Genomic DNA, 27,543 nt, shown 5'->3' with positions numbered 1-27,543 from the left:
AATTAACTAGTAAAATAGGAGACATTCTCTAGTCATTCAAATCAGCAATTGTTTAGTGAGTATGTGCTATGTGCTCAGCACTATAGAGGCAAGAGATGTAGCCGTGACCAAGAAAGAGGAAGCTTTTGCCCTCAAGAGAGTTTATGTACCAGATGATATTTAATGCATGCATTGATTTTCATATACTAATCAAATATTTATTAAGGGCTACTCTGTGTCATGGACTGTTCTAGGTATAGGATATGCAGTTTATGACAACAAAGGTAAGATTCCTGTTCTTACTGAGCAGTGGGGCCAAAAATTATCCTGTTTTCTAGAGATATACAATAAAGAACACAGACATCATCCTTTCCCCACTGCTTGTTAACTAGTGCAATGAAGGAAACACACACACACACACGCACATTTAATTGATAGTATTTCTTAATCTGGGGATTGGAGTAAGTTCTAGCCTTGTTTTAATTTCTGACACGTACCTTTTGGCTGTGTGTGCAATTTTAGTTAGATTTAAAATCAGCTCTAGATTTAAGTATAAATTTATTGGACTGAATTTGAGCAACTTTGACTCTCTTTACCTTTATTCCTTTGTTTTATTGAATTTAACTTGAATGAGATCTTTTTTATTTGTCTAAGTCTATTTCTGTCTAGTAAGGAAGTTGAAATTGATCATGCCTTGACTTTGTGGGCCATCAGAGAACCATGACATTCCAGGGTATTGATTTTGTGGTGTTAAAGGGTGACAGATCTAGTGTTAAAGTGCCGAGAGAGAATTGGGTTTCAGATTGTACACCATAAGCAGTCTTAGCTTTTGCTGAGACACGACTAGCTTTTTAAAGCAATGGAAGGAATTCTAAGTCTCGGGTAATTTTTACTATGTAAGCTTGGAAATATTAATTTAATCCAGAATTGTATAATCATGCATACAGGACAAAAATTTTCACATGTGATAAATATATACACTACATCTCTCCGTGTATATAATTTAGAATATGTGTGTGTTGTGTGTGTATCCAGAAAGTGTGCTCTATAATTAAGAATATTGAGTAATATTTCAAGGCAATATGACTGAACCGTTCCAAAACATTTCTTCTCACATTTTGGAAGTTACTTGGTTTTAACTGAAGTTTTATCTTTCACACCATTCTTGTAATCATTATTTTGCATTTGTTTCTGTTGTGCTTTCACTCAGTCACGTTCTATAGGATATGAGTTATGATGCCCACAATTCAGAAAGGCCAGAGGTCTACAAATGTAACGCTTGGAGATTTTTCCTTACCCTCTGGGACATAGAATGTTGACAAGTACATTATAATAGCTGCTATAGACATGAACTGAGGAAGAGTAACCACGGTCATCTTTCAATGTCCTATTTTCCTCTGAATTTGCTGTTTTTCATTCTAATGACCTTTAGTAAGTGCATTGAAAATAATATTTTGATTTTATGATTATTGTGTGGAAAGCTCTACCAAGCTAAGTCCAAGTGTATCTCTGGAAACTAATCAGAGGTGCACCAGATTCATTGACTTAAACCAATCCATCATAGTCATCTTTTAATTTATTTCCACATGTTCTTCCAAGTTCTGATGCTTGAATAAGACTCTGACCTGCAAAGAAGAATACAATGTATTTTATAATGTATGTTTGTTCTGTTTTCTAACAACATAAGTATTTTGCTTAAGCAGATTTGCTAGGAAGTGACAGCTTTGAAAAATTGGACACAGGAGCCGCTGGAAGCATTTCAGTTCCAGGCAATCTGAATAGTGCAGAAGGGGAAAATGAAATATCACCGTGTTTTAAAGATGACAGTCTTGTCAAAGATTCCCTTTCACTCTCTGGCTTAAAACAAATAGAGTAAATCAGGTATATCTGTTCAAAACATGCATGCACACTCACGGAGGAAGCGCTCTGTCCTAGGAATGTTTATTCAGAGACAACCGATGAGAGAATTATCTTTACAAAATGTGTCATGGTTTGGGACAGCTATCATTTTCTTGGCTTAATTATTATTTTGGCACATTTTGAGGTCATGGGATTTCACAAGAACATAGAGGTGGTTTTAAGAAGAAAGGAAAACCTACTGGCTTAGTACCATCTGAGTATATCATTAAGTACACACATTAGGTGTTCTTCAGAATGTGATAATGTAATTATTATTTTGATATGTGTGTGTTTGTGTGTGTGTATGTGTGCGTGAGAGAGAGAGACAGAGGGAGAGAAAGTGCTTTAATTAAAAACCTAAGATTGGATGCTGAACTTTTTATAAATATATTAAAAATCCAAATACTGTTCTCTACCTGAAAAATGTTGTTGGGTATATTTGAAAAGATATAACAAGTTTGACAAAATCTGCTTCGAAGAACAGTTTTATCACTAATTGGAGAAGCAGTGGAGTGTAGTCTACTTAAGAGCTCAGACACGGGGTTGACTTCCTGGTCTTAAATTTCCAACGCTGCATTTTTTAGAACTGTGATTTGGAGCAAGTTAATTTCTCAGTTCCTGAGTCCCTTCTTTGTTAAGTTGGATGAATGATAGTATCTACTTGCTAGGGACAGTGTAAGTTAGCCTTGGATCTCATAAACACTCAATAGAATATTAACTATTATCAGCAACTGAAAACTCTTAACACGTTTTGAGGCCAATAATAGAAGCAGAGATTCAAAAAAAGATGTAATTCAGAGGATGAATTGAAAGCTCAAAATTTGAGGAAGTCTGTAATATATAGATTATGTTTCTTTCAGAACCGTAGTAAATTAGTAGTGATCACTTTTATTTTTTTACAAAAGAAGCACTGTTGATTATCATCTATGTCCTATGCATAATTCTGTAATGTACTTTAAGAATTATACTGTAAGAAAATCACTGGTAATTTCTGTCTTTCAGATTCTACAAGATAATTAGTTAACTGATTTCATGTTGACAGGTTATTCTCAGTTTTTGTTAAGCTCCTATTAAAGATAGCAATGTCTTGTAAATGAATGCATATTTTATTTATAGTTTGTTCCAATTCACTTTTGGCAAGAGTGGTTATGTTAGTACTGTATCTTTTTGAAACAACTTTCATTTAATATGCTACATTCGTTAATCCTCTGTTCACTTCTGTGTTTAATTTGTCTCTTATCAAAGAGGTACCTGGTAATATACTCTATCTGGATTATCACCTAAATCTGTCTCATGATAAAGATTGATTCATTATGGTTTACATAAGAAAAAACCTCATAACATGATCTATTTATACATCTTACTTCATTTTAGGGCCTATTAGCTTTTCGTATTAATGGGATTGTCATTTTTATGTATGGTAGAATTCTTGGTATGGTTTGGCTCTAAGCCATAATATTACCTATCCTCTTAACTCTTTAGAAACATTGACTTATTTTCATTGCATTTTTGCAGGCTTAATTTTATTTCTTGTCCAAGATGACAAAGGTCACTTCATTAGGCGCTTCATTTGCCTTTCCTCCCTGTAGTCTTCTGACGTCTTATACTAAGTATCATAAAAAAATGTTCTGCTTCCATTAACAAAAAGTGAGCAGAGAACAAAAAGCCAATTATTTGCAGCACATAAAATCCTTATGATTATTTGGTAGACTTTAATTAAACTAATACATCACATTGCACTTACAAGACAAAGGAGCAAAAGAGAAGCAAATAATTTTTTTCTCAGTTAAGAAACACCATATTACTTTTTGATTAAGTGCTTTAAGACTTCTAACCTATTTTAAAGTGTAAAAATTATAGTCTCTTTCAGACAAGGAATATTTTAAAAGTTCTGTGTAGTATTGATTAGGACCACACCCAAAAAATTTGAAATGAACCTATGAAAAAGCTTGACTTAAAGTAATTCTTGTTAATTTCTTATAGTTTTCCAAACTCTTCAAAATGAAAAGAGATTCACCAAATTCAGCTCATGAAGAAACATTTTTATTAAAAAGAATCTTCTTTTTGTATTTAACATATTTTGTTGTATTTTTTTGCATTCCCTTTGGTTCTTTTTGATGACGTTATTAATGCAAAGTCCACTATAAATTAAAAGGATGTCTCTGTAACTTATATATCTTCCCTGCATTTCAGAACTGGAATGTACTGGAATTAGAAATGTATCTAATTAGAAATGTATCTAATTCCAGTACATTCTTGGTCTTTATTTAAATAATCTCATCCCCAAATGTTCCATTTCTTTGAGATGTAATTCACATAATTTCAATGGAAATATACTGCTGAATTGGGAGTGAGGGCATTTAGCTGTAATCCTAGATCTGCAGTGTTGTATTGAATATGTCTTGTCACCCCTCTGGGCCTCAGTATTATCACTGGTAAAATGAATAATTTGGTAGAAGATGATTCCAGGTGACTTCCTTATCTCTGAAATTATATTTCTACATTAGTTATTAATGTAATGTCTTTCTGTGTGCCAAAATATTTTAATATGCTCATATCAATCCCCACCTCGGTGCCACTTAGTATTTATGAAAGTATTTATGACAACATTTCTAGAAATTTCTAATGATAAGAAAGCATAGATTTTTGAAGCTGGTCAACCACAAATCATATTTAAAAAGAATAATATCCATGTTAGAAATGCATCCATTATTAACCAAGGGACCACATAATCACTGTGCCAATTCTTACACTTTTTTTTTTGTGGAAGATTAGCCCTGAGCTAACTGCTGCCAATCCTCCTCTTTTGCTGAGGAAGACTGGCCCTGAGCCAACATCCATGCCCATCTTCCTCTACTTTATATGTGGGACGCCTACCACAGCATGGCTTGCCAAGCGGTGCATGTCTGCACCCGGGATCCGAACCTGCGAACCCTGGGCCGCTGAAGCGGAACGTGTACACTTAATCACTGCGCTGGGCTGGCCCCCAATTCTTACACTTTGAACATATCTTTTAAGCAGGAAACTGGTTGGTTGGATTTTATAATTTTGTCCTATCTCGCATTTACTGTTTCAAGACTCAATGGACTCCTTGGACATTTACTTCATTTCCTTGTTAGTGGACCAAACTCTCAGTGAGTTTATCCATCACCTAGAAACCCTTTTCACTGCTTTCTACTCCCCTCTGTGTGTGTTCAGGGCTCCCCAAGTAGCTCTCAATTTTTCAGGCCCAGTATCGCAATGTCAGTGGCATTTAAGAAGAGCTGAGTTTGCTATTCACTTCATCTTCTCATTAACATCTAGTCCCTGTTTCTCTCAGGCGGCTTATTGCTGTGGCACATGAATGCTAGCCAGTGCTGCTATGTTTCCAAAGATGTCCCATACTACAGTCCGACAAGGAGAATGACGATGGTTTAAGTTTGCGTTACATTTTTCTTATGAGCTTTAAGAATGGAAATGCATTCATGCTCAACTTTGGCCAAATGTGATTGGAACTGTAGAGTTGGGATCCATTGTAATGTTTTCGCTTGTATGGTGCAGAGCAGTCTCTTTAGATTGATCTTTATCCCCCCGGATGTAGAAAGAGTGTTTCTTTAAAATATTTACTTAAAAGAAAAACAAGGAAAAATCAAATTATGAATTAAGACATACAATATTTAACATTAAGAATAGGCTCTTCTACAGTAGGAATCCTCAAATACTTAATTACATTAGCTTTAACAAATAGTTGCTTTAATAGCATAGGCTGGCTTTTGACAGTTAACTTGTTTTGTCTGTGTATTTCTAATTTAGGATGTTCAGGACAGTTTTGTTGATTTTAAAAAAAAATTATTACGTTGGTTTCCTTTATATGTAGACTTGTGCTAAATAGAGAAAACAGCTCATGATGGAATTGTGTGGTCTTTATGCTATATGCATTCCAGATAAATGTGGAATTAAGGAAATCCCTAGTTTAGGCAAGGAAATCTCACTGCCTCTTGACTTCACCCCATGCCTTCTTCACAAGTGTGCCTCTTCTCGGAATGCAGTTTTCTCTCTTTTCCATAGATTTCAAGCTTACTCGTCTTTTAAGAGCCAGCTTAGGTTCAGTGAGTCAATGCGCCCTCTTCCTACTACCCTCTCTGCAGTCTCTTCTGGCTCTTTGGAGCTTTCATAGTCTTACCTACTTGGCTCTTATCTTTTCCTCCCCAAGATTAGTAATCTGTTTATATGTATATATTTGTATATCTTTTCAAAAGATAAATAAAAGTTTCCCCGGAACCAGGACGGTGCCTTATGTTGCTTTGTATTTCCTTCCGTTTCTCCTACAATGCCTCTCCCATGATTGGACTCTATAACCTTTGGCGTTCTTTCTAGCTCTGAGATCCCATGATTCTAACAGTCAGTCAATAAATATTGATTGCCTGGCCATCCAGCCTAAAGCATTCTTTTTGTTAAAGCACAAATCATTCATATTCTGAAGTCAGGACAAAGCACCCGTGATGAGGAATTGAAATGCTATTATCTCTCCTCTTTCCTTCCATGGCTAGTTCAGTGGTTGACTCATAATCTAAAAGCCTACTTTTCTTAAGAGGTTAGTTCAAACAGTGCTAATGAATGGCCTTTGTGTGTGTCTGTTTCCAGTCTCACACATGTCAAATGGGTGTAGACTTATCTTTCTTTGACTGGATAGAATTTGCCTTATTTGTTCTTTTTTTTTTTCCTTTTGACAATGTAGACAACTTTCAGGTATATTGAAGTTGCTTCTTGTGTATTCATGAATTTAAGTAATTATGATAGAATTCTGAGTATGATAAATACCTAGGCTTCTAGAACCGAGCTTTTTTTTTTGTCTTGTTTATAATAGTTTAGGAAACTTGCATAAGTTTACTATCTATTTCTTAAACTGTGGCAAAAATGGAGACGCTTGCAGTTGTAACTTAGCCATTTATTTTTAAAAGATTCAAAATCAGATTTAAAAAAATAATTATGAGAAAGTAGAATGTAGAGGAAAAAATGTTTGATTAGGAGCCTAAAATCTAGGTTTGGGGCCCTGGATCTATCACTTATTTGTATGAATTTATGTAAGAAGATTAAGTTCTCTGAGCTTCAATTCCTTCATATGTAAAATGATCAAAATTATAATTTCTACTTCACAAGGACTTTGTGAAGTTAAATTAGATAGTGAAGTGCAATCCTGTAATAAACTTCTATACAGGTGTCACAGTAACTAATAATTATTATAATTTATGGGTTTTGGTACATGATTTATATAAATCAAAAGAAAGTAAAAGACCAAAATACTGCAGGAATTGTCCTCCTCATAGTCCTCCACTCACCAAATCCCATGTTTACCTTATGTCCCATTTTCCGTTTCAAATGATTTTCTAGTATTAAAAAAAAAACCAGGTAAATTTTCCTTGTTGATAGGTGCCTCTGCCGTGGTTCAACTCATAGATCATTCATTTATGCTCCAAAATGTGAATATCAACTTGCTGTCCCTAGATTGCAGAAACTACCATCAATTTGGTTTCCTGTGTCGTAGAATAGACTCCGCTTTGTGTATAATACCTATTACTTCTCCCTAGATTTGAACATCAGTCAAGGGACACATAACGAATATTCATAGAATGCTTTTGCATATTGCCAATTATATGCAAACATGCCAATTATATGCAAACACATTCAACAAATAATTACATAGGTGTGTGATTTAGATTTGCAGCTTACCTAATAAAACTAAGTAGAAAAATAGACACATATTCCTTTTGAAATATACGTATTTCCTTGTTTATGGTTTTGAAGTTTTTTCAGAGTCATTAAGAGCATGTCTACTCCTGTGTGTAAGTGTTCAGTATGTTCTTGCACCCAATTCTGAATCCTATTCCTATTCTCTGCATAACTCAGTTTTAGTCTCTTAGCACTCATCACCAATTGTTAGCCAAGGAAGTCTGGAAAAGAAGAACATAGCTTTTATAAGTTAACTTTTTATTGATAATTTCTGTTAATTAAATTCCCAGCTTATTTCGGTCTCTTTGGTTAGGAAATGGAAACTGAGTGAGATACAGATATGGCCTAGTAGAAAATGCTCCAAGAATGACTTGGTTTCATCTCATTGTGTGCGTGCAGGCATCTGTGTGTGTATGTGTGTGACTTGTTGCCTGGGTGATAGAACAAATAGAGGAGAAAGGTTGAAAGGCGAAGACAAAGGCTGTGTCTATACAACTTCAGCTGAATTGGACCTGACTGAAAGATTGGTTCCGTCTGATTTACTAGAGCCTATCTCCTGCGTGGCAGTGGTCTGAAAATTGCTTCCAGGGCCATTTTAATTAGCTGATTCAAATCAAAGCAAACACATCCTGGTAGCATCCTTTTCTGCCCTGCCCCTCCCCAATGACAGTTTTCAGAATGATGATTCCTGAGTAGTTCTCCGTGAACTCAATAAGTGATTTTTGAGGAATGCTCTTTTGTTTTTAAACATTAATCTTTAATGGTGAGGAAAGAATCCATTTTTCTTGACTTTAGTGACAGTTGAATATTAGTGTACAGAGGCATTTGTTCAGTGCATCAAAGCTTAAAATCACAAAAACGTGAAACCTGCATTTACGTGGTTAATTTATGAATTGAAGAATTAGTTATATTCCCCAATAAGATTTTAATAAGAGAATTTCATTATGCTGCATGGCAATCCAGTGACTATATTACTTAAATGCATTCTGTTTCTTGGGTGTACTTTTAAATTAAAAGTATCTCAGGTCATGAAAATTAAAAAATGAAACATTTTGACACCTCTGATTTCCTGTTTTTAAAATTGTTTTACTGCTTTATTCATTTATTAAAAATCTTTCAGAAAATTTTACATGGTATCTTTTCTTTAAGGAAAGAAGAAAATGACTATTATATAGGAAAGATTAAAAAGAGAAGGTTAGTGAAATTATAGATGGACAGACTAAATTTAAGAATGAATTAGAGAGAAAAAATGGGAAAAATAATATGCTGGTATAATAAAGAGCATTTACTGCAGTTCAAAAAAGATCTATGGCATAATCTATCATATGACAAATAATAGAAAGTTAAACATAACCATATGATTTCAAAATATTAAAATTAAAGTAATAGTATGATGTGACAAGTAATATGATTTCCTTAATTAACTATTCCAAGACATGCATTCATTCGATAAACCAATTTTCATTGAGAGTCAACTATCTGCCAACCCTGAGAAGGAAGCAATAAACAGAGTGAACCTGATGTTTGCCATCATCGAGGGCATTATAGCTTTGTATAGGATGTGAGAAGTAAATGAATAACTTCACAAAAATAGTTACATATTTGATAAGTACTATGGCAACATAATACATATGGCAACATATATGCCATAACATACATGCATATGTAAGTAAGAGTGCACAACAGGAGGATCTAATGTAGTGTTGGCGTACCTATGGCGACATTGTTGTGGTTGGTTTGGGAATAAAAAATAATATCTGAAGCTTTCAAACATTTAGCTGTCACCAGCGGGTAAGCAGTTTTGAAATGAAGTGGTTTTGTGTAAAATAAGAGAAATGTGTGGTGATATGTTTTGTGTAAAGTAAGATAAACTACGTTCATCTTAAACTTAGAATTTAAATCGTGAAGATTCACGTATTCTAGATGCCTTGGTAAATGTGTGTGCTGCTCATGTAATTACCCAGAACAGCCTAAGTTATGTTAACTTTTAGAACTGTTAAGAAAGAAATAAATATTTTCTTTATTTCTAGGAAAGGATAAAAATTAGTTTAAAATTAGGACATTTTAAAGCTGCTTAAATTTATACAGCTAATATTGTTAATCTGCAGTCAGACCAATTTTTAAACATTTTCTGCTCTTGAATATAAACAATTCTAAAATTAGATATTACGTTTTTTTTTTTTGCACCATTTACTTCCAGAAATGAAGTGCTGAATTAGTCAGTGAAAGAAACTATTTACTTGCTTTCTAACTTTGATTCTCATGTGCTAATGCATTGTTACATTGGAAATTAGGTGGAATATTTCTCTTTTCTGATTCTAATTCTTAAAGGTAAGTACTTTTGGTAGTAAGCTGTAGCACTTTTATTCTTCTATTTATGGAAGTGATTTGTTATCTTTTGGGCAATGTTTGAATTTATTAAAGATGTTACTAACATCAGTTGCACCATCAAACTGGAAAACAATACTCAGTGTACCTCCTGGCATTGGGAGTAGAAATCAGCTTATTGGTCAGGCTCAAGTTCAGAGAAATAAGTATCTACCACTATTTAAAACTGACCTTAGAACCAAAACATTTTGAAAGAGTTTTGCCATCACTTTTATTTGTGAAAACTTTTATAGATAGAAAGTTGAAAACATTGTCCTTTTACAGTCATGACTTTGAAGGAGAGAGTAATTCATCCTTGATCAGAGATCAACAGGCCATTTGTTGATAGCATGTAAATTGCTCAGATTTCTATTAAGTGACAGTGACTATATAATTGCATTTGGAGACTAGAGAGCTACTTCGAAAGGTGTGAACATTCAGATCAAGCTCATATCCCTAAGATTTCAGGGCCATGTAAGTTGTAAAAGCAGTGACAACAAAATTACCATTTCATTATTATTTGTATTTGTAGTGTAAACAAAGCCAGCAACCCTCCCCTCCACCTTACCCATCTCCTGGTGAAATTTCATAGCCTTTAAAAGCTTGAAGCCTGAAACACAATTAATTCAACGTTTCTTTTACCATGCAAATATCTCTTCTCAGAGATAGCATCCATGAGATTAGTCAGCAGTATTGATCTAGATGCCCTGGGGTTGTTAATTGTAGCGAGAACTGTTATGTCTGTATGACTTCTGGAAGAGGTTATGTCCATTTCAAATACATCTTAAAGAAGGAAAGGATACTATCAGCCAAGGTGTGCATCCAAGCTTTGGAACTAGGCTAGCAAAACCCTACTCACATCCCTGTAAAGCAGACATATATTTTTGTATTTTTTATAGGTGGATACAGTGCAGACCACGAACCCCCCTGGCCACATTGCGGAATCATGTAAAATGAATGTATGTGCTCGTAAGTGAAATACATGTAATGTTCCAACTCAGTGTTGGATCCTAATAGACCTGGATTTATCTGGTGTAAAAGAAATCGATTCCCAAGGGGCAGGATCACTAGCTGATTAAAATGAAGCTCTGATTTTGAAGAAAACAAAAATGGCTTTAACATAAAATCTCTGCAAAAAGGAATCAAACTAGACTTCACAAACAACTGAAAAAAATCAAGCTCTCAATGTGGAATAAAGGAGGGATGTGAGAGAGGTTTTGCAATCTTATCAATTACTGTGGAGAATCAGAATCAAATATCGTCATACTCAGGAGTATGAAAAGAAGAACAGGAAATCCCTTTCCTTCGATTTGCACTTGAATGGACTCAGGCAAAGAGTGGAGACGTGTATCCTGTTACTGTTTATAGTTAATAACGTGGAGATTAGGATAGATGTGATTTCATTTGCCTTGCTTGAACTAATTGGATGCATTATGTAGAAATCACCTGAGCCTGTGCTAGATCAACAAAGAAAATGGAAATGTATACCTCAGGACTGAATTCTGAGAAAATTAGACTGTTCAATGCTATTTAATAAGGCGCTAAGAAGAAATACTACTGCCAATCAGGGAAAGTGAGAGACTAGTGGACATGAGAGAAAATGAAATTTAGGTCATTCTGATACTTGTTGAAACATAGTTTATTATTATGATGTAAAAACAGAAGATCACAATACATCTCACAGACATATTACACAATTTCCAGTTGAATTTAGGGTGAACCATGTAAGTGTTCAAGGAATGTATGGTCATTATATCAGTAGGAAACTGGCCTTTTAAATTTGTGGTCCTATGCATTTATGTATGCAGAGGAGGGCTTTTTTATTTTATTAGAGATGAATTGCATGCAGGAAGTACCTCTTTGCATTATAGCTACTTTCTCAGTTGAAGATACTATATAAAGTCTGATTTTTGTACCGGCGTGAATGTATGTATTGGCATTTGTGTGTATGTGTATGTAAGTGGAAGGATGTAAAATTTAATGATTGACATTTGCACTTTGGTTTGTTACCTAGAATGTAAAGAGGTAGAGTAAATTGTCCTAAGCCATTTCATGTGTCATGATCATTATTAAAGATTATTATCCACAAAGGAAGCATTTCTAAAATGGAATGACTACTGCAAAGGCTCTCCAATTAAATATAATATGTAATGCAATTGAGCCATTTAAATTAAGATGGTACCAATGTCTGAAAATAATGAGAGTAGGCTCCTGTGAAATCAGTTTGAAGACAGTTGGGAAGTCACATTATACTCCTTCCAGCTACTCCACTCAGTGACAGAGGGTGAGAGCCATGGATGATCTCATAGAAGAGACTTGGGAAATATTTGTGTTCTAACTATAACTTTTCAACCTACCAACAAGTTCCATTTGGCTTTTTTTCTACTTTTCTTCAACCTAAATTATATAACAAGTAATCATATTAATATAGATAAAAGTGAATATTTAAGACAAATTGACATATTTTTTGTAGTCACCGTGTGCCATAATAATTTTGAAACTATTGTTGTCTGGTATTTGTATTCACTTCTCTTTATCTTGCTGATTAACTTTATAGTTGAAATTTTTATCTCGTTTTTCTATGTGACAATCAACTGAAGTTGGTACCTTATCTATACGATTACAGGGATTTTGTCTTTACTTATGGTATTATAATAAATTATAAGTCTACAAACTGTATAATTCTATTGTTTTGAATATTTTTTGTGACCAAAATAATAAAAAAACAACTACTTTATAAAATGCCTGTATTTTCTATTTTAATAGTCTTTTAAAATATAATGGGACATAAAACATGTTCATGTTGCTCGTTTTTAAAATACATTCCACATCTTTCCAATTTGAGAGTGAAGAGCTTAGCCACTTAAGATAAAGAGAAAAGGTTTAACAGAGATAGTTGCGAGAGTGTGTGGAGAAAAGCACCCTGAACCGAGTCAGGAGTCTTGATGTGAAATTTTGCTCTGCTACTAAGAGCGTGACCTGACATACATTTTTGAGGTCTCAGGTGCTCAGGTTTCTCATCTGTAAACAGTGAGTTTGGAATGCACTATCAATTTTAAGATCATTTAAATTCTTAACTTTCCATAAGTTAACCTAGTTCTGAGGTTTTGATAACTTAGAACGATTACAATGTTATTCTGATCATATTAATAATCAATACTGACATCAGTATTAAGCGAATCACATGCTGTTTTCCACTCAGCTTGACCCAAACCTCAACATAGGCCTTAAGTCCAAGGGAAAATCTGAATGTACAGTTGTTGCTGTTCCATCCTTCGTTTGACTTAATGGAAATATGTATGGAGATATAAATCATCATGTCTGAGATCAACAGGTCCCTCTAAGTTAACCGAACCAAGCAGCAGCCAAGTACAAAATCACTCAATTTGTAACAGAGGAAAACTTTTCGTTCTGCACTGAGCTGAATGCATCCCTGGCAGAATATTCAAGTGCTAGAACCAGTTTTGTTTGCTCTTTACCCTCCAAGCATTGATCAGCACGTGAAGGCCTCGGTGACTTCAAAGGCCTTTCTGACTTGGATCAGCCTGGCTGGGTTGAGAGGAGGAGGACACACTACCCCTGATGTCGGTCGCTGTAGCTTCTTTCATCTGTAGGTCATTCTCTGCTTCGGAGAAGCAACAGGCAGAGGAGTCTTGCAACTGTTGTCATTTTCACGATTAATGTTTAGCAGCAAAGTGCCTCACACAGACAAACAGTACTTGTATTTTAGTCTCCTGCTACTACTCCAACTGGGAAAGGGCAGAGAAACAGTAGGGAGCAAAATGAAAGCATATATATTATGTTGATTTTTTTTTATTGCAGCACACTGACTTGCAAAATAGTGTCACTTTCAAAATCACAAAGGTGGCATGGATAATCTTCAGGCATCATTATTTAGAGAATTGGTCAGATTGAACTTTTTCTTTTCGTTTAGGCGAACTTCTGGCCATTTATGGAACTCATTTAGATAATAAAATTTAATTTTGTCAATTTATTCTTTATTATACAAGATTAGAAATGTAGATGGGAGAATTGCTGACTTGCGCTTACCAAGCCTCTCCCATCCCCCCTCTCCCGCTATCTCCAAATAAAACTTCTACCCTTGCCTCTTACTTCTATTTTTTTTTTTTTAAAAGAAGACTAGACTTGTTCAAGGAAAATGGCTATATAGAGCAGTGGAGAAACTGTAAATGAGAGTTACCGATTCAAAAGTTATGTTCAGAATCCATCATCAAATTGGATTCATATGAGTAAAAATAAAATTTCAATACTATTGAGGATTAAAATACTTGCTTGTGGTTTTAGTTCTTGTTTTTTTGAGTGCTGTTATTCCACTATCCTGGTTTGGTAAATATAATTTAGTTGAACTGAGTCTAATAATTTTTTGATAACTTTTTAAACTTAAGTTACTGAGAATCGACCCTGTGCAGATAATATATTGATGGCTGTATTTATTATTTATCTCAACTTCATGAGGCAGATACTATTATTGTCATGATACCCATTTTACAGATGGGGAAAATGAGGCCCAGAGGGTTTTAGTAAATGTGCAAAGCTACATAGCTAGCAGTAGATAGAGCTGGGCATTGAGTCCTGCCATTTTGGTTACAGAGGTGGCACTCAACAGGTGGGCCGTAGAGTTTTCATGCCAAACACTATTATAGATGGGGGCACAAGTTAGGTTCTGGAACTATTTGGGAGTGTAGAGATGACTTTTGTGGTTCTTTAAGTCATTTGTCTGTTAACCTGAGCGAAGCAGATTCAGCATGCAGGACTTCAATGTGAAAGGTAGTCAGAAGTATTGGATAAAGGTGGAATCTGTGATAGAAAGTCTGCTTTAAATACTGTAGACAGAGAAGAAGAGAAATGCTCGAAGTTACTTGCTTTGCAGGCTTAAAATATATTACTATAAATATGTACTATTTGCATCAAAAATGTTTTTGAAAATGATGACTTTGCTGCTGGAATCTGGGTGGACTGAGGAAAATGACAACTGCATTCTGTGAACGGGGGAGATCGCATCTAATGGGAATTCCAATCGTGCAGGCTAATTATTACAATGCCACATGCTAAATGGCAGACTATCATAGTGATTAAGAGTACACTGTCTGGAATCCAAGCTGCCTGGGTTTGAAAGGTGTCTCATACACTTACAAATGGAGCGACCATTGGACAAATTACATCTCTTTGCCTCCATTTCTTCATATATAATATGAAATTAATAATGTCTACCTCATAAATTAATTGTGACTATTAAATGAGATTTATCCAGGCAGTGTGTGTATGATGTAACAAGAGCTCAATAAACGCTGGCAGTTATTAAGGTTCTTATTATTGTTTTTATAATTGACATATGAATAGAGTGTAGTGGTTGCTGACTGAGATGTTTATGGACCAAAATAAACTCAATATCACTGACAAAAGTGAAATAAAAGATACCTCACAGAAAAGGTAATACTCAGCCCTCAATATTCTCCATATACTACAGCTTGAAACTCAGCAAAATTGTGCAGGTACAGGTTCTCCAGGAAAATTCATCAGTTTCTGGTCTGCTACAATTCAAATCTTGGAGCTCTGTGAGCTGTAATTTTTTCGGGCTTAGACAAGTGAAAGGAAACTGTGAAAGCTGAAATCCAACCTTTGTCACAATTCAATGATGAAAGTTTCGAAAAGGTCAAAGAACAATTTTTGAAGATCACTTTATCCACAATCATAGGAGAATACAGCTTTCTCTGATATTAGTTGCTTAAAAATTGCGAAACTTAAGAATGATAAATTACTTATAAGATTATCATAAAAACGAAGAACAATGCTGACTATGATAACCAATCCACAAATAAGTAGTTGTTATTCTTTGCAAATATTTAATAAGTATCTATGATATGATGATGAGAGCTTTATTTTCAAAGACCATTAAGCAGAAAATGTGCTGCATTTATTAGATGATAAGATTTGAAAGTGTGAAATATAAACAAAATATATACTTGCTGAATCGAACTGGATAATATTTAATATATGGAAAGTCAGTCACTATCATTTAAATATAATAGTTGGTTAACTAAACCTATTGGAGAGAATAAAACAAATAACCATTGAAAATAGTGTTTTGTCTATTTGGAACTACTTTTCAGATGAAATATATTGAATAATAATTGGGACTGTGGAAAATGTAGGCCTCAGAAAGGACTCTGTGTTCGTGGGAACACACAATGTTGCTTGTGAAGACATGAGAAAATTATACTTTAAATTTGTATCACAATTTAGTGGCTGAACATTTGAAAAGAAACAAAGCCAACTACAGATCTTTATTAGTTCATACATTTCAATAATTTTTACATTTTTTATGAAAGAGCCAGGTACTCTCTATTTTTCTGGATGTTGATACCACCATAATAACCTATCTTATGCCGCTTTTTGTGAATTTCTAGTAAGGAGTTAAAGTTAATGTAATTAAAAATGAATAGCTTTGTAGATGATCCCCTTAGATGTTAGGGGAAAAACGAACATTTCCTAGTTCTGAAATCAGGTACAGCTCAGCCTGTTTTCTAATCGCTGCTGCCCAATTGTGTCAGTGGAAATTCCATCTCAGTAGCAGCCGAGGGGGACCTGGGTCTCTAATCTTTCTGCTTCTCTCTGTGTCTAGCTGTTAAAAGGCGGGTCAGCGAGGATTTTTTCTCCCCTATGTGTCAGGTTCATGAAAGAAGCAGACATTTGGTATATGCATTCCAGAAAGATCAGAAGCTGGCTGCCTCCTGATAATACATTTCCAGTGGATATAGTGTATTCTAACTTTCTGCTGGTTGACTTTTTTAAATCCCTGCATATTTATTAAATAAAAATCTGCCATTTTTTTTGAACCCCAAATTGAAGCTTACTTGTTAAAGTCATGTAATTGAAAAAATATGAGTTAAGGAAAAAACTGATAATATTAAGGAAGCAATTAATTTTCTACGTGAGCATTTTTAATAAAAATCCTATGGTGGCTAGTCACATAAATGCTTCTCTATTTAGATGACAAAGTTTGTGAAAATGTTTATGAGGATGACTTCCAATTTGTCCTTCCTTACAAGAGGTTGTGTTCAAATGAATACCAAGAATCTGTAAACACAGGATCTTTTTATCTTTCAATAAACCATTTTTTAATACTAGGAAGAAATGCAATACATACCTTGCACCAGGGCTCCTTAGTAATCATGAGCTCTCCTCATTTGAGATTAACATTTGGATTAAAGAGCATGATTAGAGGATTCTAAATTAGTGGTTACCAAGTTGAAATGACACAAAAGTTAAAACAAAGTAATACAGCAATCTATTTCATGCAATATATTTCTTATACCAGTTAATTAGCAGTTTAATTAGCGTGATGTTTCATGTTGTGACCTAAGCCATTGTACTCCCAAGGGATCTAATGGAGACAATGAAAAAATAAAAGGAAAGCTTCAGAATTGCTGATGGTTATGTCACATGCCACCAGAATTAAAAATAATTCTTCATTTTAAAATAAAAGAACGTATGCTTTTTTTCTGACTCCAGAACAGAATTTTTTTGAAAAAGGCAGTTTTATGGTATGAAATACTTTCACGAATTAAAAGCACATCAAATACATGCAACAGTGTTAAATGAATTATATTTTAAATTCCAAGTGGGCACAAATAAATGTCTAAAGGATTCACTTAGATAAAAAAGAAGTACCTCTCATGATTTTGAGAGAAAACATAAAAGATATGTATTAGGGTGGTCATAGTTTTGAATATATCATGTGATTCAGAGGATTCTACTAAGGGCCATTGAAATTACTTACAAAGAACTGCATTTGGAAAGCCACAATGGAGCTCTGCCTTCGGACAGGCCTGAGGAACAAAAAATACGCATCTTACAAATAATTTATCAAGTGCGTGACATGAAAGCCGTCCCTCATCCCTTTTGCTCTCCCAGTGAGAACGTATTCAGATTGCGTGTGTTTGTCTTTATTACATGAAATGGAAGTTCCTGCTGAGCCAAAGACAGTCATCTGCCAACAGATTGGTTCTGCCTTTTCCCAACAGCGTAAAGAAATGGCCACAGTAGTTAGGAATATTGGGCTATAAAACACACCAAACCTTCTGGAGGTGTTTTTCCCTTCATTTTGCGCTGCTGACAATTCAGAACACGCAAGGAAATAAAATATTTTAAGGCTCAGACTAATATCCCTAGATTTTGTCAAGCTTTCTTTCCCAGTTGCTGAAGTCTGTTGCCTTCCTGTTTCTGGCTGTATAATTAGGCTATTCGTTTCCTTTGAGTTTGCATTCTACAGTAGGTCCAGAGGGCTCTTTTTTCCCTTTCAAAAATGGTTCTGTAGCCTCTTTTGGTAGTTAATGTATGGATGCCATTTGGAACATGACTTTAGTTATTATGTTGCTCACAGATATTTTATTGTACACAGACCTGAGTATTTTATGGAAATTTAAAGTCACTGTTATGTAAAACCTTATAAAGAAAGCCTTTTACGTTTCCCCCCCCTTTTTATGTTGTCTAGCACATCAATTCAAATTGCTCTCTTTTCATTTAGTAAAAATTTTTGGCAAATGGAACAGAAAATATGTAAAAATTATGAATTTTTAATTGGTAGTGTATAATCAATTGGAAGTTCTATTTTCCAGGAAGGACAAATTTGAATTTGTGATAAAGAAATAATTCAGTAAACATTTGTGCCAGAACAGACACAAAGATGGGTGATCCCTGTGCTTTGTTTCTAGTTTGGTGGTTTTATATCTTAAGACAATCAGAAAGTTGCAATTGAACTTTTCGTCTGATAGTTACCAGACAATGATCTGATCTGAGAGTGATCTTTCAGTTTAAATATGTTTACTAAGCATTTGAATTACTATGTTTGTCCTTTCTTGGATTTCCTATGAAAATATATGATATAATGGTACACATAATTCATAAATGAACAGGTGCAGTGTTTAGAACACTGATTATGGACCAGCCTTTGAGACTTTGGGCAAGTTACCTAACCTGCCATGTATTTAAATGAAGACAATAACAATCTCATAGCATTATTAAGAAATGTGGATGTATTAACATGCTCTATAAGTTATGTGTCATATAATGCTAATATAAGTAGATATGTACCAATTATAGCAACTGCCTGGCATAAAGTGAGCAATTGTAAATAACAGCTATCATTAAAGAAACACTCAGAAATGTGAAACGGGTCACATAGTTATTCACTAGTGGAACTAAGGTTCCAGAGACAGTCTGAATGCAATATAGAACCGTGCCTGCCACACAGTGAGTGTCTCCAAGTGCTATCTGCTGTTAAAAACAGACAAATATGTTCTCCAAATACGTTCTCCAAAGGTCTTACACTGGTCACGTCTGGGATTCAAACTGCAGATACGTTTGACTTTAAACTCTGATTTCCTTAAACCTTTACAGGACTCTAAACTTGATTTTAGAACTATTTATTGGTTTAGACTTCACAAACTTTATAAATAAGCTTGCTGTTGAAGCATGTCTTTGAAAAGGTAATTTTAAAAATTATTTAGAAAATGCAAACATGCTTGTAAAACAGTGATGTTTATAAATGAGAAGATAATAAAAATGACCAATTATCAGTGCCTATTTGGAGCTGTTTTTCATGAGTGTCTCTTTGAATTTAGAAACTATTCATTAAAGCAAACTGAGAACAGCAAACAGAGAAATACGTAGCCGGTCTATTTTCTAGTAGTCTTCAGCAGGTTAATTAGGTAAGCTCATAGTCTCACCTCCACTTTCATTTTCTTTGAATATGTGGAATTATATTAATCAAAGGTGTCAGGTTCTCGTGACTGTGGGAAGCACCTTTTATACAGTGACATTGTCTTTTTGGCTATTCCTACGTCATTTGTGTGGCCATTCAGTTTTGTTTGCCTGTGAGGAATGTTTTATTTCAATTTTCTTGAAATATTCTGCTGCAATTTTTCTGATTACTTTGCTTTAAAAGCTATGTTACAGCTGGATGTTTATATTGACTGCTTTTCACGTAGATGCTTGTAAGGCCTAGCACTGTCTTCTGGTAGTCACCATTACTTACTGTTTAATTGACTTTGAAATTAATACACCCTGATGACTATTATTGGAAGTTATTCCACTTTCCGTGCCATGTAGCAATATTGGATCATAAAAATATATGTTAATAAAAGAGCTTTCTCTCTCTATGCACTACTGGTAACTGATAAAAACTATGAAATAAAATAGATCATGGTTAGACATGGAGAGCGTAGTTGGACTACCATTAAAGCTAGTGTACAAATTATATGTAGTGGATTCAGTTATGACATTGAGGGCTAGAGTAGTGCATACATTGCTGCCCCAAAATCTTGCAAGGACAGAACAACTTGCTTCTTAAGCCATGCTCAGGAACATCTAGTGCCTCTTCATTCCTAATAAATACATTTCAAATGCCTTAATTTAGAATGATATTCCTCTGGCTCTACTCTCCCTCTCCCATCTTTGCTTTCCATTCTTCCTTTCGTGAACCCTATGCTCCAGCTAAGCCTGGTAACTTTCAAGTGACTTTATCGGCTTCACACTTTCCTGCCAGTTTATCTTAACCCATACGGTCATCTCCTCCCGCAATCCTGTCTTTCTAATTTTACATGAATGAATTCTACTTTCCCTGATTCTTCTATTAAGCTTTTCCTGATTATCAAGTCGTTAGTGCTAATTTTAAGTTACTCTCTTCTGCATGATTTTTATGGAACCTGGAGATTCCTACATTTGATGATGAAATTTTGGGGGCATGTAAGTGTGTATGTGTATTATTTCTTATTACACCATAATCTCTTCACTGGGAAGGTCCAAGTCCGATGCATATCTACTCTCCTCCCAGTTCTTAGCAAAGCGTCTTGTTTATAGTAGATTAGATCACTAAACAATGATTGGATTCATTTGATGCTATAAGTGGGAATTTTATGCTTCTAGGACATTCAATAAAATGCATAAATATTAGTCATTCAATAAATATTTCTTGATTTCCTACAGCAGATTAGGTGCTGGGGATATTGCATTCCTATGACACATTAAATTCTGGGTAACACAATTGAGGTGATATGCACATATTTACATATACCTTTATAAAGCACGTGAGCTCTGTAGAGCTTGCATTCTTCTGTGTCACTCAGGATCTACTCTATTGCAGGAATTCTATTGTTACCAAAATAAATATGTGGTACCCAGATGTGATAACTACATGGTGTTAAGAATAAGGGGTCTGGTGGAGGACAAATGGATACCAAGGCAGTATGGTATAAAAGGAGGCTGGAAAACAGAACAAAATGTGTAAGGTATTAGATTTCATGTGAAAGAGATTCAGCTTGATCCTGGGAGAAATAGGAGTTAAACTCCTTTAAAGACAAAGGAATGGAAGCCCAGATTTACTAGGGGAATAACGTTCATAGCAGTGAAGGAAGCACCAGAGAGGGAAAATACAAACACCTCTAAAGGGATTTGGGTTTAACTGAGACATCTTTTCTCTTAGACTTCGAATCCTATGGCCACACATTAGGTGGGATAAGAAGCAGAGACAACCACACTTGGTCATTTTTTGCCACCAATTCAGTGTTCTGCACTAGAGACATATTTCCTTAGTAGAGGAATTAATATATTTAATAACAAAAGAAATACGTTTTAATGCATGGATTCTAAAATCCGTAGATGTGGAACCATTCTTTGAACAAAGAGTTCAGTTAAACAGTTTATGTGTCATATGGTGAGTCTGTATGATGTTTGGGAATAGATACAAAGCATGATTTAAAAATAAAATTCCTTACCTCTAATACTGACAGTCGAAAGAGACTTTCTTTGATGGTAAGCTATGATCTCAAATGAAGTCATGCCTAAGAGTCTACCTTGAGGCTGAAGACTAAAGAATCACCACTCATCAAATCCATGGCATCCCATTTCCACCTCTATCATTGTCTGACCTAACTTCTCAAGCTATAAGCTGAATTGTATTTCACACTCTATCTAGAAGTATTTTTATTTGATTTTTATGTTGCAGCATATTACTAAATTATTTTCAATGATTTCTGTTTGCTTTTTGTGCTTCATGGTTTTTTAACAAAAGGATTTATGCCGTAATAGTATGGATATGATTTTCATTGCCCTGTGGTTTATGAGACTCACTGTTTCTTTTGAAAAAAATAAAACAATTCATAGGATTTCATCTGTAGTAAGACAGTTCTGGCAGTTCTGTGACAGGGAAATTTTAAGGATCATCAATATTGAAGGCACAGTCTGTGGTGTAACTCTTTTTTTGTTCTTCTCTTTTTTCAACTTTAATTCCAATTAAAAGATATTCCACCGGGCTAGATGCTTTCTGCCTGGATCTTTTCTGTCTGATCTTTCACTTGCAACCAAGGAAATGCAGCTTCAATCTGTTAGAGCTGAAAGGGCCCATAGCATGCCAGGGGCTATCTAGTGTTTCAAAAATTTAGAACCCCTGGTCTATGAATGATGATTAATGTGTGGTACTTATATTGTTAAATTTTCCAAGAAAGATGTCCTGCAAAGTTATTCTGTGCTGCTGAAGCTGTTCTTAATATTCCATATCATGCAGAGGTTGCACATATCGTGGCTATGCAGAGTATTTAACTCACAGTTCTGTAGGGAAGTATGGACGTTCACAATACACAGTTTTCACAGTACTTTTTTGATCCTTTATCATAAAATTTATGCAAAATCCTGTATAAATCATATCCTGTATATTTTATCATATAATTTTTTAAAATGATTATATTTTTGTTTGAAATTTTTATTGTTTTTTGATAGGTTTTTGGTGGGTACCATCATGCTTTTAAGGTTGCTGTTACCCATGGTGTGAAAATTCAAATTTTGTTATTTTGATTGAAAGAGTTACATGTTTTCTTTTTAAAATTCACTTAGGAATAAAAATTTTCTTACTAGTATTATTATGAAAAGGTGTAACCTCTGATATATCATGTTGTGGGAATATCTTAGCATGGGATATAATTCAGGAGTTTCTCAATGCTTGATTCGCCACTCTGAATATAATTTCTATTGATAGTGTAACTAAAGTATATCAGAAATACTAATGTCAGTGTTGAGTCTTGTACTAACTGGCTGAAGCATTAATCAATGGAGTATAAAGTATAAAAATGCTGTATTATTTTGGATGCGCACACATATATTTTGAAATATATCTTTTTATTCACATGGATATGTTTCATATATATTCATGCATGTTTTTCAAAATGTATTTTTTCATTCTGAAGATCACCAGATAGCTACAATTACTCAACAATAATTATTGAATACCTGCTTTTACCCAGACGTTGTGATTGAGGCCGGGAATATAAATATGGGAAAGTTACTATCTCTGCTTTCAAAGAATTTGTTACCAAGAGAATCAGATGTGCTGTAAGTGCTACAGGATGACAGAGATAGAGAGGGAATGTAAAGATGTTTGGAAAAGGTTTGATGATACAAGAAGCTTTTGAGTTGAACTTTGTGATAAATTAAGTTCCCTCAAACTAAGGAGGGAAGAAAGAGGCATTTCAACTGCACAAGAAATCATAAGAAAAGCCATGAAAGCTTCAAAGTTCATAATTTATTTGGTAAAAGGCACATAATCCAGTGTAGAGTTTAGGTACATTGGGATGAATGGCCAGATATGAACTGGAAAGAGGAGATGGCAGTGTGAGATGTGTCTTGAATTTCCTCCCTATGAGCCTGGATTTATCCTGTAAACATTTGGAAGTCATTGAAAGTTTTCAAGGAAGAATGTAACAAAATACTCATTTTAGAAAGATGATTGTGTTGGTAGAGTGGAGGGCAGTTCATAGCAAAAGTACTGGAGAAAGGGATACTTTCTAGTATCTAGATAAATTCTGATCATGTGATTCTGATGCCCTTGAAGACAGATCAAGAGGCATAGAGACGGAAGGCTGTAAAATATTTGGTAGATGATGAGAGGTTGGGGAAGAGAGGAGAGAGAAAATAGAAATGGAATGGAAAAGAAATTTGTTTCACAGTTTAGTTTTGAACATTTTAGTAAGAAAGTGGAACTTGGAATATAAGAGATTAGGATTGGGAAAGGAAAGAATTGAACAGTTCATCTATATTTAGTAATAGGTGACTCCATGCAAATATATGAGATCTCCAGCGAATATAGAGAGAGTAAAAACAGGAGAAGGGAGGATAACATAAAAGAAAGCCAAAGAAGTAAATACAAAGTCAGGAAAAAATTGTATGACAAAAAGCAAAGAAGGAAACTGTTTTGGCAAGGATGCAGTAGACATGCTAATAAGAACAATATCAAAAGCAGTAATAACAGCCAAAATCGATTTAACCCTTAGTGGGCGCTAGACTTTGCACTAGGAATATTACACAGATTAGCTCATTTAATCCTAGTAATAAACTTTGTTTTCAAGCAATAGAAACCAAGCTTATAATTTAATATTTTAGACCAAAGATAGCTTTAGGAGCCATGAGGTAGAGCTTACAGGTACTAGTGGAGATAAAGGACCATGCTCAGAAAAGAGAAAGATCTCTTCCAGAGGGTAAAAGTAAATCAGAGGTTAGTAGGAATTGGTAAACTGTCTTTTTCAAACACTAGGGCTAGAATGACTTAAATCCAATTATGTCAATTTATTTCATCACTATGCTCACTAGCCAGACAGGGAATGCTGAAATGTCCTTCTTAGTCCAGTCTTCCCAGACTAAATCAGTGAGTGAAAAGTAATTTGCTCAAAGAAAACAGGTGTTCACGCACTCCGCTGTGGCGGCCCAGGGTTTAGCTGGTTCGGATCCTGGGCGCGGACATGGCACCGCTCATCAGGCCACTTTGAGGTGGCGTCCCACATGCCACAACTAGAAGGACTTGCAACTAAGATATACAGCTATGTACCCAGGGGATTTGGGGAATTAAGCAGGAAAGATTGGCTCAGGTGCCAATCTTTAAAAAAAAAAGAAAACAGGTGTGACCCACGCATGCCCAATGCAAATGTGAGGGAGCCAAATCTTAGGGAAGTTAAATAACTTGCCCAAATTTCAACAGTTAGTAAGTGAATGACTTTGTATTAAGGCCAACTCCCAGCATTCAGATCAAGAAAATTGAAGATTGAGGAAAGACTCTTTTATGTGGCATTTCTAATAGTTTCATCAGCATGGTGGCCAGGTAGGAAGGTTACATCAGGTTTTATGGAGCCTGTTTTAAGTAAGCAGAGCAGTTGAATGTAAAGTACTTTGCCAAGAATTTTTGCAGGAAAGAAAAGGAAACAGCAATTTGATGGTGGAAGAGATGAGGAAAGATCTTTTTTACAAAATAGGGAAATTCAGGTAAGTTTGTAGGCTAAAAGAAAGTTAGAGATTGAACATAAAAGAGAAAGCATTTTGATGAAACAGGGTTTTGGCAGAGGCAGGAAGGAGTGGAATCAAAGGGTCAGATAGACAAAGGAATAAGCATTCTTCTTCTGAGATGCAAAATCAAGTACAAATGAATGAAGACACAGATAAATTTGGAGACGTGGAGGAAGGAAGCAGAGGGGCTCACGCCCGATAGCCTCAATGTTCTCAGCAGTAGGAGGTGAGATCATGTGTTGAGGTTGAGGGGAGTCAGACTGAGAGTGGGGATCTCAGGAGGGTGTGGTGGGAACAGCTGCTGTGTGGAATGGGAAGACCAGCCAAGTAAGGATGAGTAATAGGGCTGCTAAACAGCTCTGAGAGTTCAGCTGACATCGGAAATCATAAATTTGTAGCAGAGTCAATCAGCGTAGTTATTCAATTTTCTCACTAACTCTTGGCAGCCCAGGAGGAGGAGGAGAGCAAACAGATGGTGGGATTGATTTGGTAATGGGATTGGCAAGGCAGCTGTGAGAGAAGGTCAAAGAATGGAAGAATCAATTGCACCCATGAAAGTGTGTTGAAAATGGTTATCATGGGGATCAAAATTAGGGAGAGATGGCAGTCAAGCCAGGGAGGATTAGAGACTGCTGGAAAACGGAAGGGCAAATAGGTGGAGGTTGTCAGCCTTTGAAACCTACGAAGAGTTTTTGTGGGTATGAGCAACTGGGTTAGGGGATTAGAGAGGAAAATTTCACAGTTCTGGATATTACTGTAGAGAACTTTTTGTTTAGAAACAGTCCATTTTGTATCTATGGGTGTGGATTGCCAAAGCTGAGTGGAAGTGATTGTCACTGGAATAGTGAGACAAAAGAATGTTGAAGCTAAATAGATGAATGAGTCATCCACATCATCTAGAACAGCGATAACAAGCCAGCTGCCAAATTATTCAAGTGAATTGATGAAGTACTTGGGGATGATAAGATTTAGAAGAGAGTTAGATAGTTTGATTACTTGGGCTTTGTAGATACGGGACTTACTGAACTAAGATAATAGAGTGATGTCCCAGAATTGGAAGGAGAAGTCCAAGAGAATGCTTCTCTTCCTCTTTGCTCTGAGATAGGAAGATGGTTACTGTTTTTAGCAGTGTTCTAGAATGTAGTGAAATCTATGTGAATAAAACTTAGAACTCATTGCAAACAATTCCCATGCAGGGAACCTTATTTGTATTTAGCCTACGATATGTTCTAGTGGGTAAATTTCTTCCTCTCAACTAGTTCATGCTAATTTACGTTTAAACGTGTGGTAACGTAACTTATTTTAAACATAAAATACCTAAATAGCCACAAAAAAACATGTCTGACTTAGTTACCACTTCCATTATAGCCCCATGTTTCTGATCTCCTTCACCAAAACTTGTCAAAGTGTTGTCCATATGGTCATTTTCCACTTACATCTTAAAGTCTTTTTAATCCACTCCCATGGGGCTTTTCTGCTTTCCACTCCAATGGCAAGTCTCTCCTCAAATTTACCAGAATTCAGTTTTGCTGAATCCAATGGTCAGTTCTGTCTGTCTGAATCTTGGCATTTAAGGATTGTTCACTCTCTCTTCCTGTAAGCACTTCATATCGCTGTATTCACCTGGTATTTCTCCTCCATTGCTGACTACATATTCTTAATCTCCTATGCTGCTTCTGCTAGATGTCTAAATCTTGTAGAGCCTCAGGATTTTGTTTTTATGTACCACCATCCCAGCCTTCCCTCCTGGGCTCCATACTCAGTCCAACTACCTACTTAGCTTTCCCATGATAAAGGCAGTGGTACACAGTGGTCATGTGGCAGGTTCTGGTACCAGATTCTCTGTGGCTCTGTTAGCTGGCTGACTAGGGCAAGTTTCTCTCTACTTCAGTTTTCTTATCACTAAAATGAGGATCACAATAGGAACTATTTCATGGGGTTCTTAGGAGGATTAAATAAGTTAAAAAAAGTAAGTAAAAAAATAAGTGTTTAGAAATATATTTGTTGCAGAGTAAGTGCTGAGTAAATGCTAGTTATTAGTGTTATGAGAAACAAAACAGAGCAAAAGCAGAACCATTGATTTTTTTCCTCAAATATTCCAATTTGCTCTCTTCATAAACTTTTATCATATGAGTGAATAATACTGATATCCACCCACTTTGCTCAGGGTAAAAACCCAGAGATCATCTTTTGCTCTTTTCCCTTGTACCCAATTGATCAGTAATTTTTATTACCTTTACCTCA

At 35.2% G+C, this 27,543-nt stretch overlaps 1 protein-coding gene across 15 annotated transcripts in view; it reads left to right on the top strand.

The window, feature by feature from the left end:
• PCDH7 (protocadherin 7) overlaps nt 1-27,543 on the top strand; it is a 399,930-nt gene that overhangs the window by 49,714 nt on the left and 322,673 nt on the right. For 7 of the 15 annotated variants that reach the window (XM_070613004.1, XM_070613003.1, XM_070613000.1 and 4 more), the window contains exon 2: nt 10,854-10,913. The exons of the other annotated variants lie outside the window; for them this stretch is intronic. In XM_070613004.1, the coding sequence (XP_070469105.1) occupies nt 10,854-10,913 (60 nt within the window). The remainder of the gene's footprint in view (nt 1-10,853; nt 10,914-27,543) is intronic. 15 annotated transcript variants of the gene reach the window in all.

The sequence above is a fragment of the Equus przewalskii genome, chromosome 3, assembly GCF_037783145.1.
Source record: "Equus przewalskii isolate Varuska chromosome 3, EquPr2, whole genome shotgun sequence".
Lineage (NCBI taxonomy): Eukaryota > Metazoa > Chordata > Mammalia > Perissodactyla > Equidae > Equus > Equus przewalskii.
The sequence above is the reverse complement of the archived record's forward strand: the minus strand, read 5'-3'. Positions and strand labels throughout refer to the sequence as shown.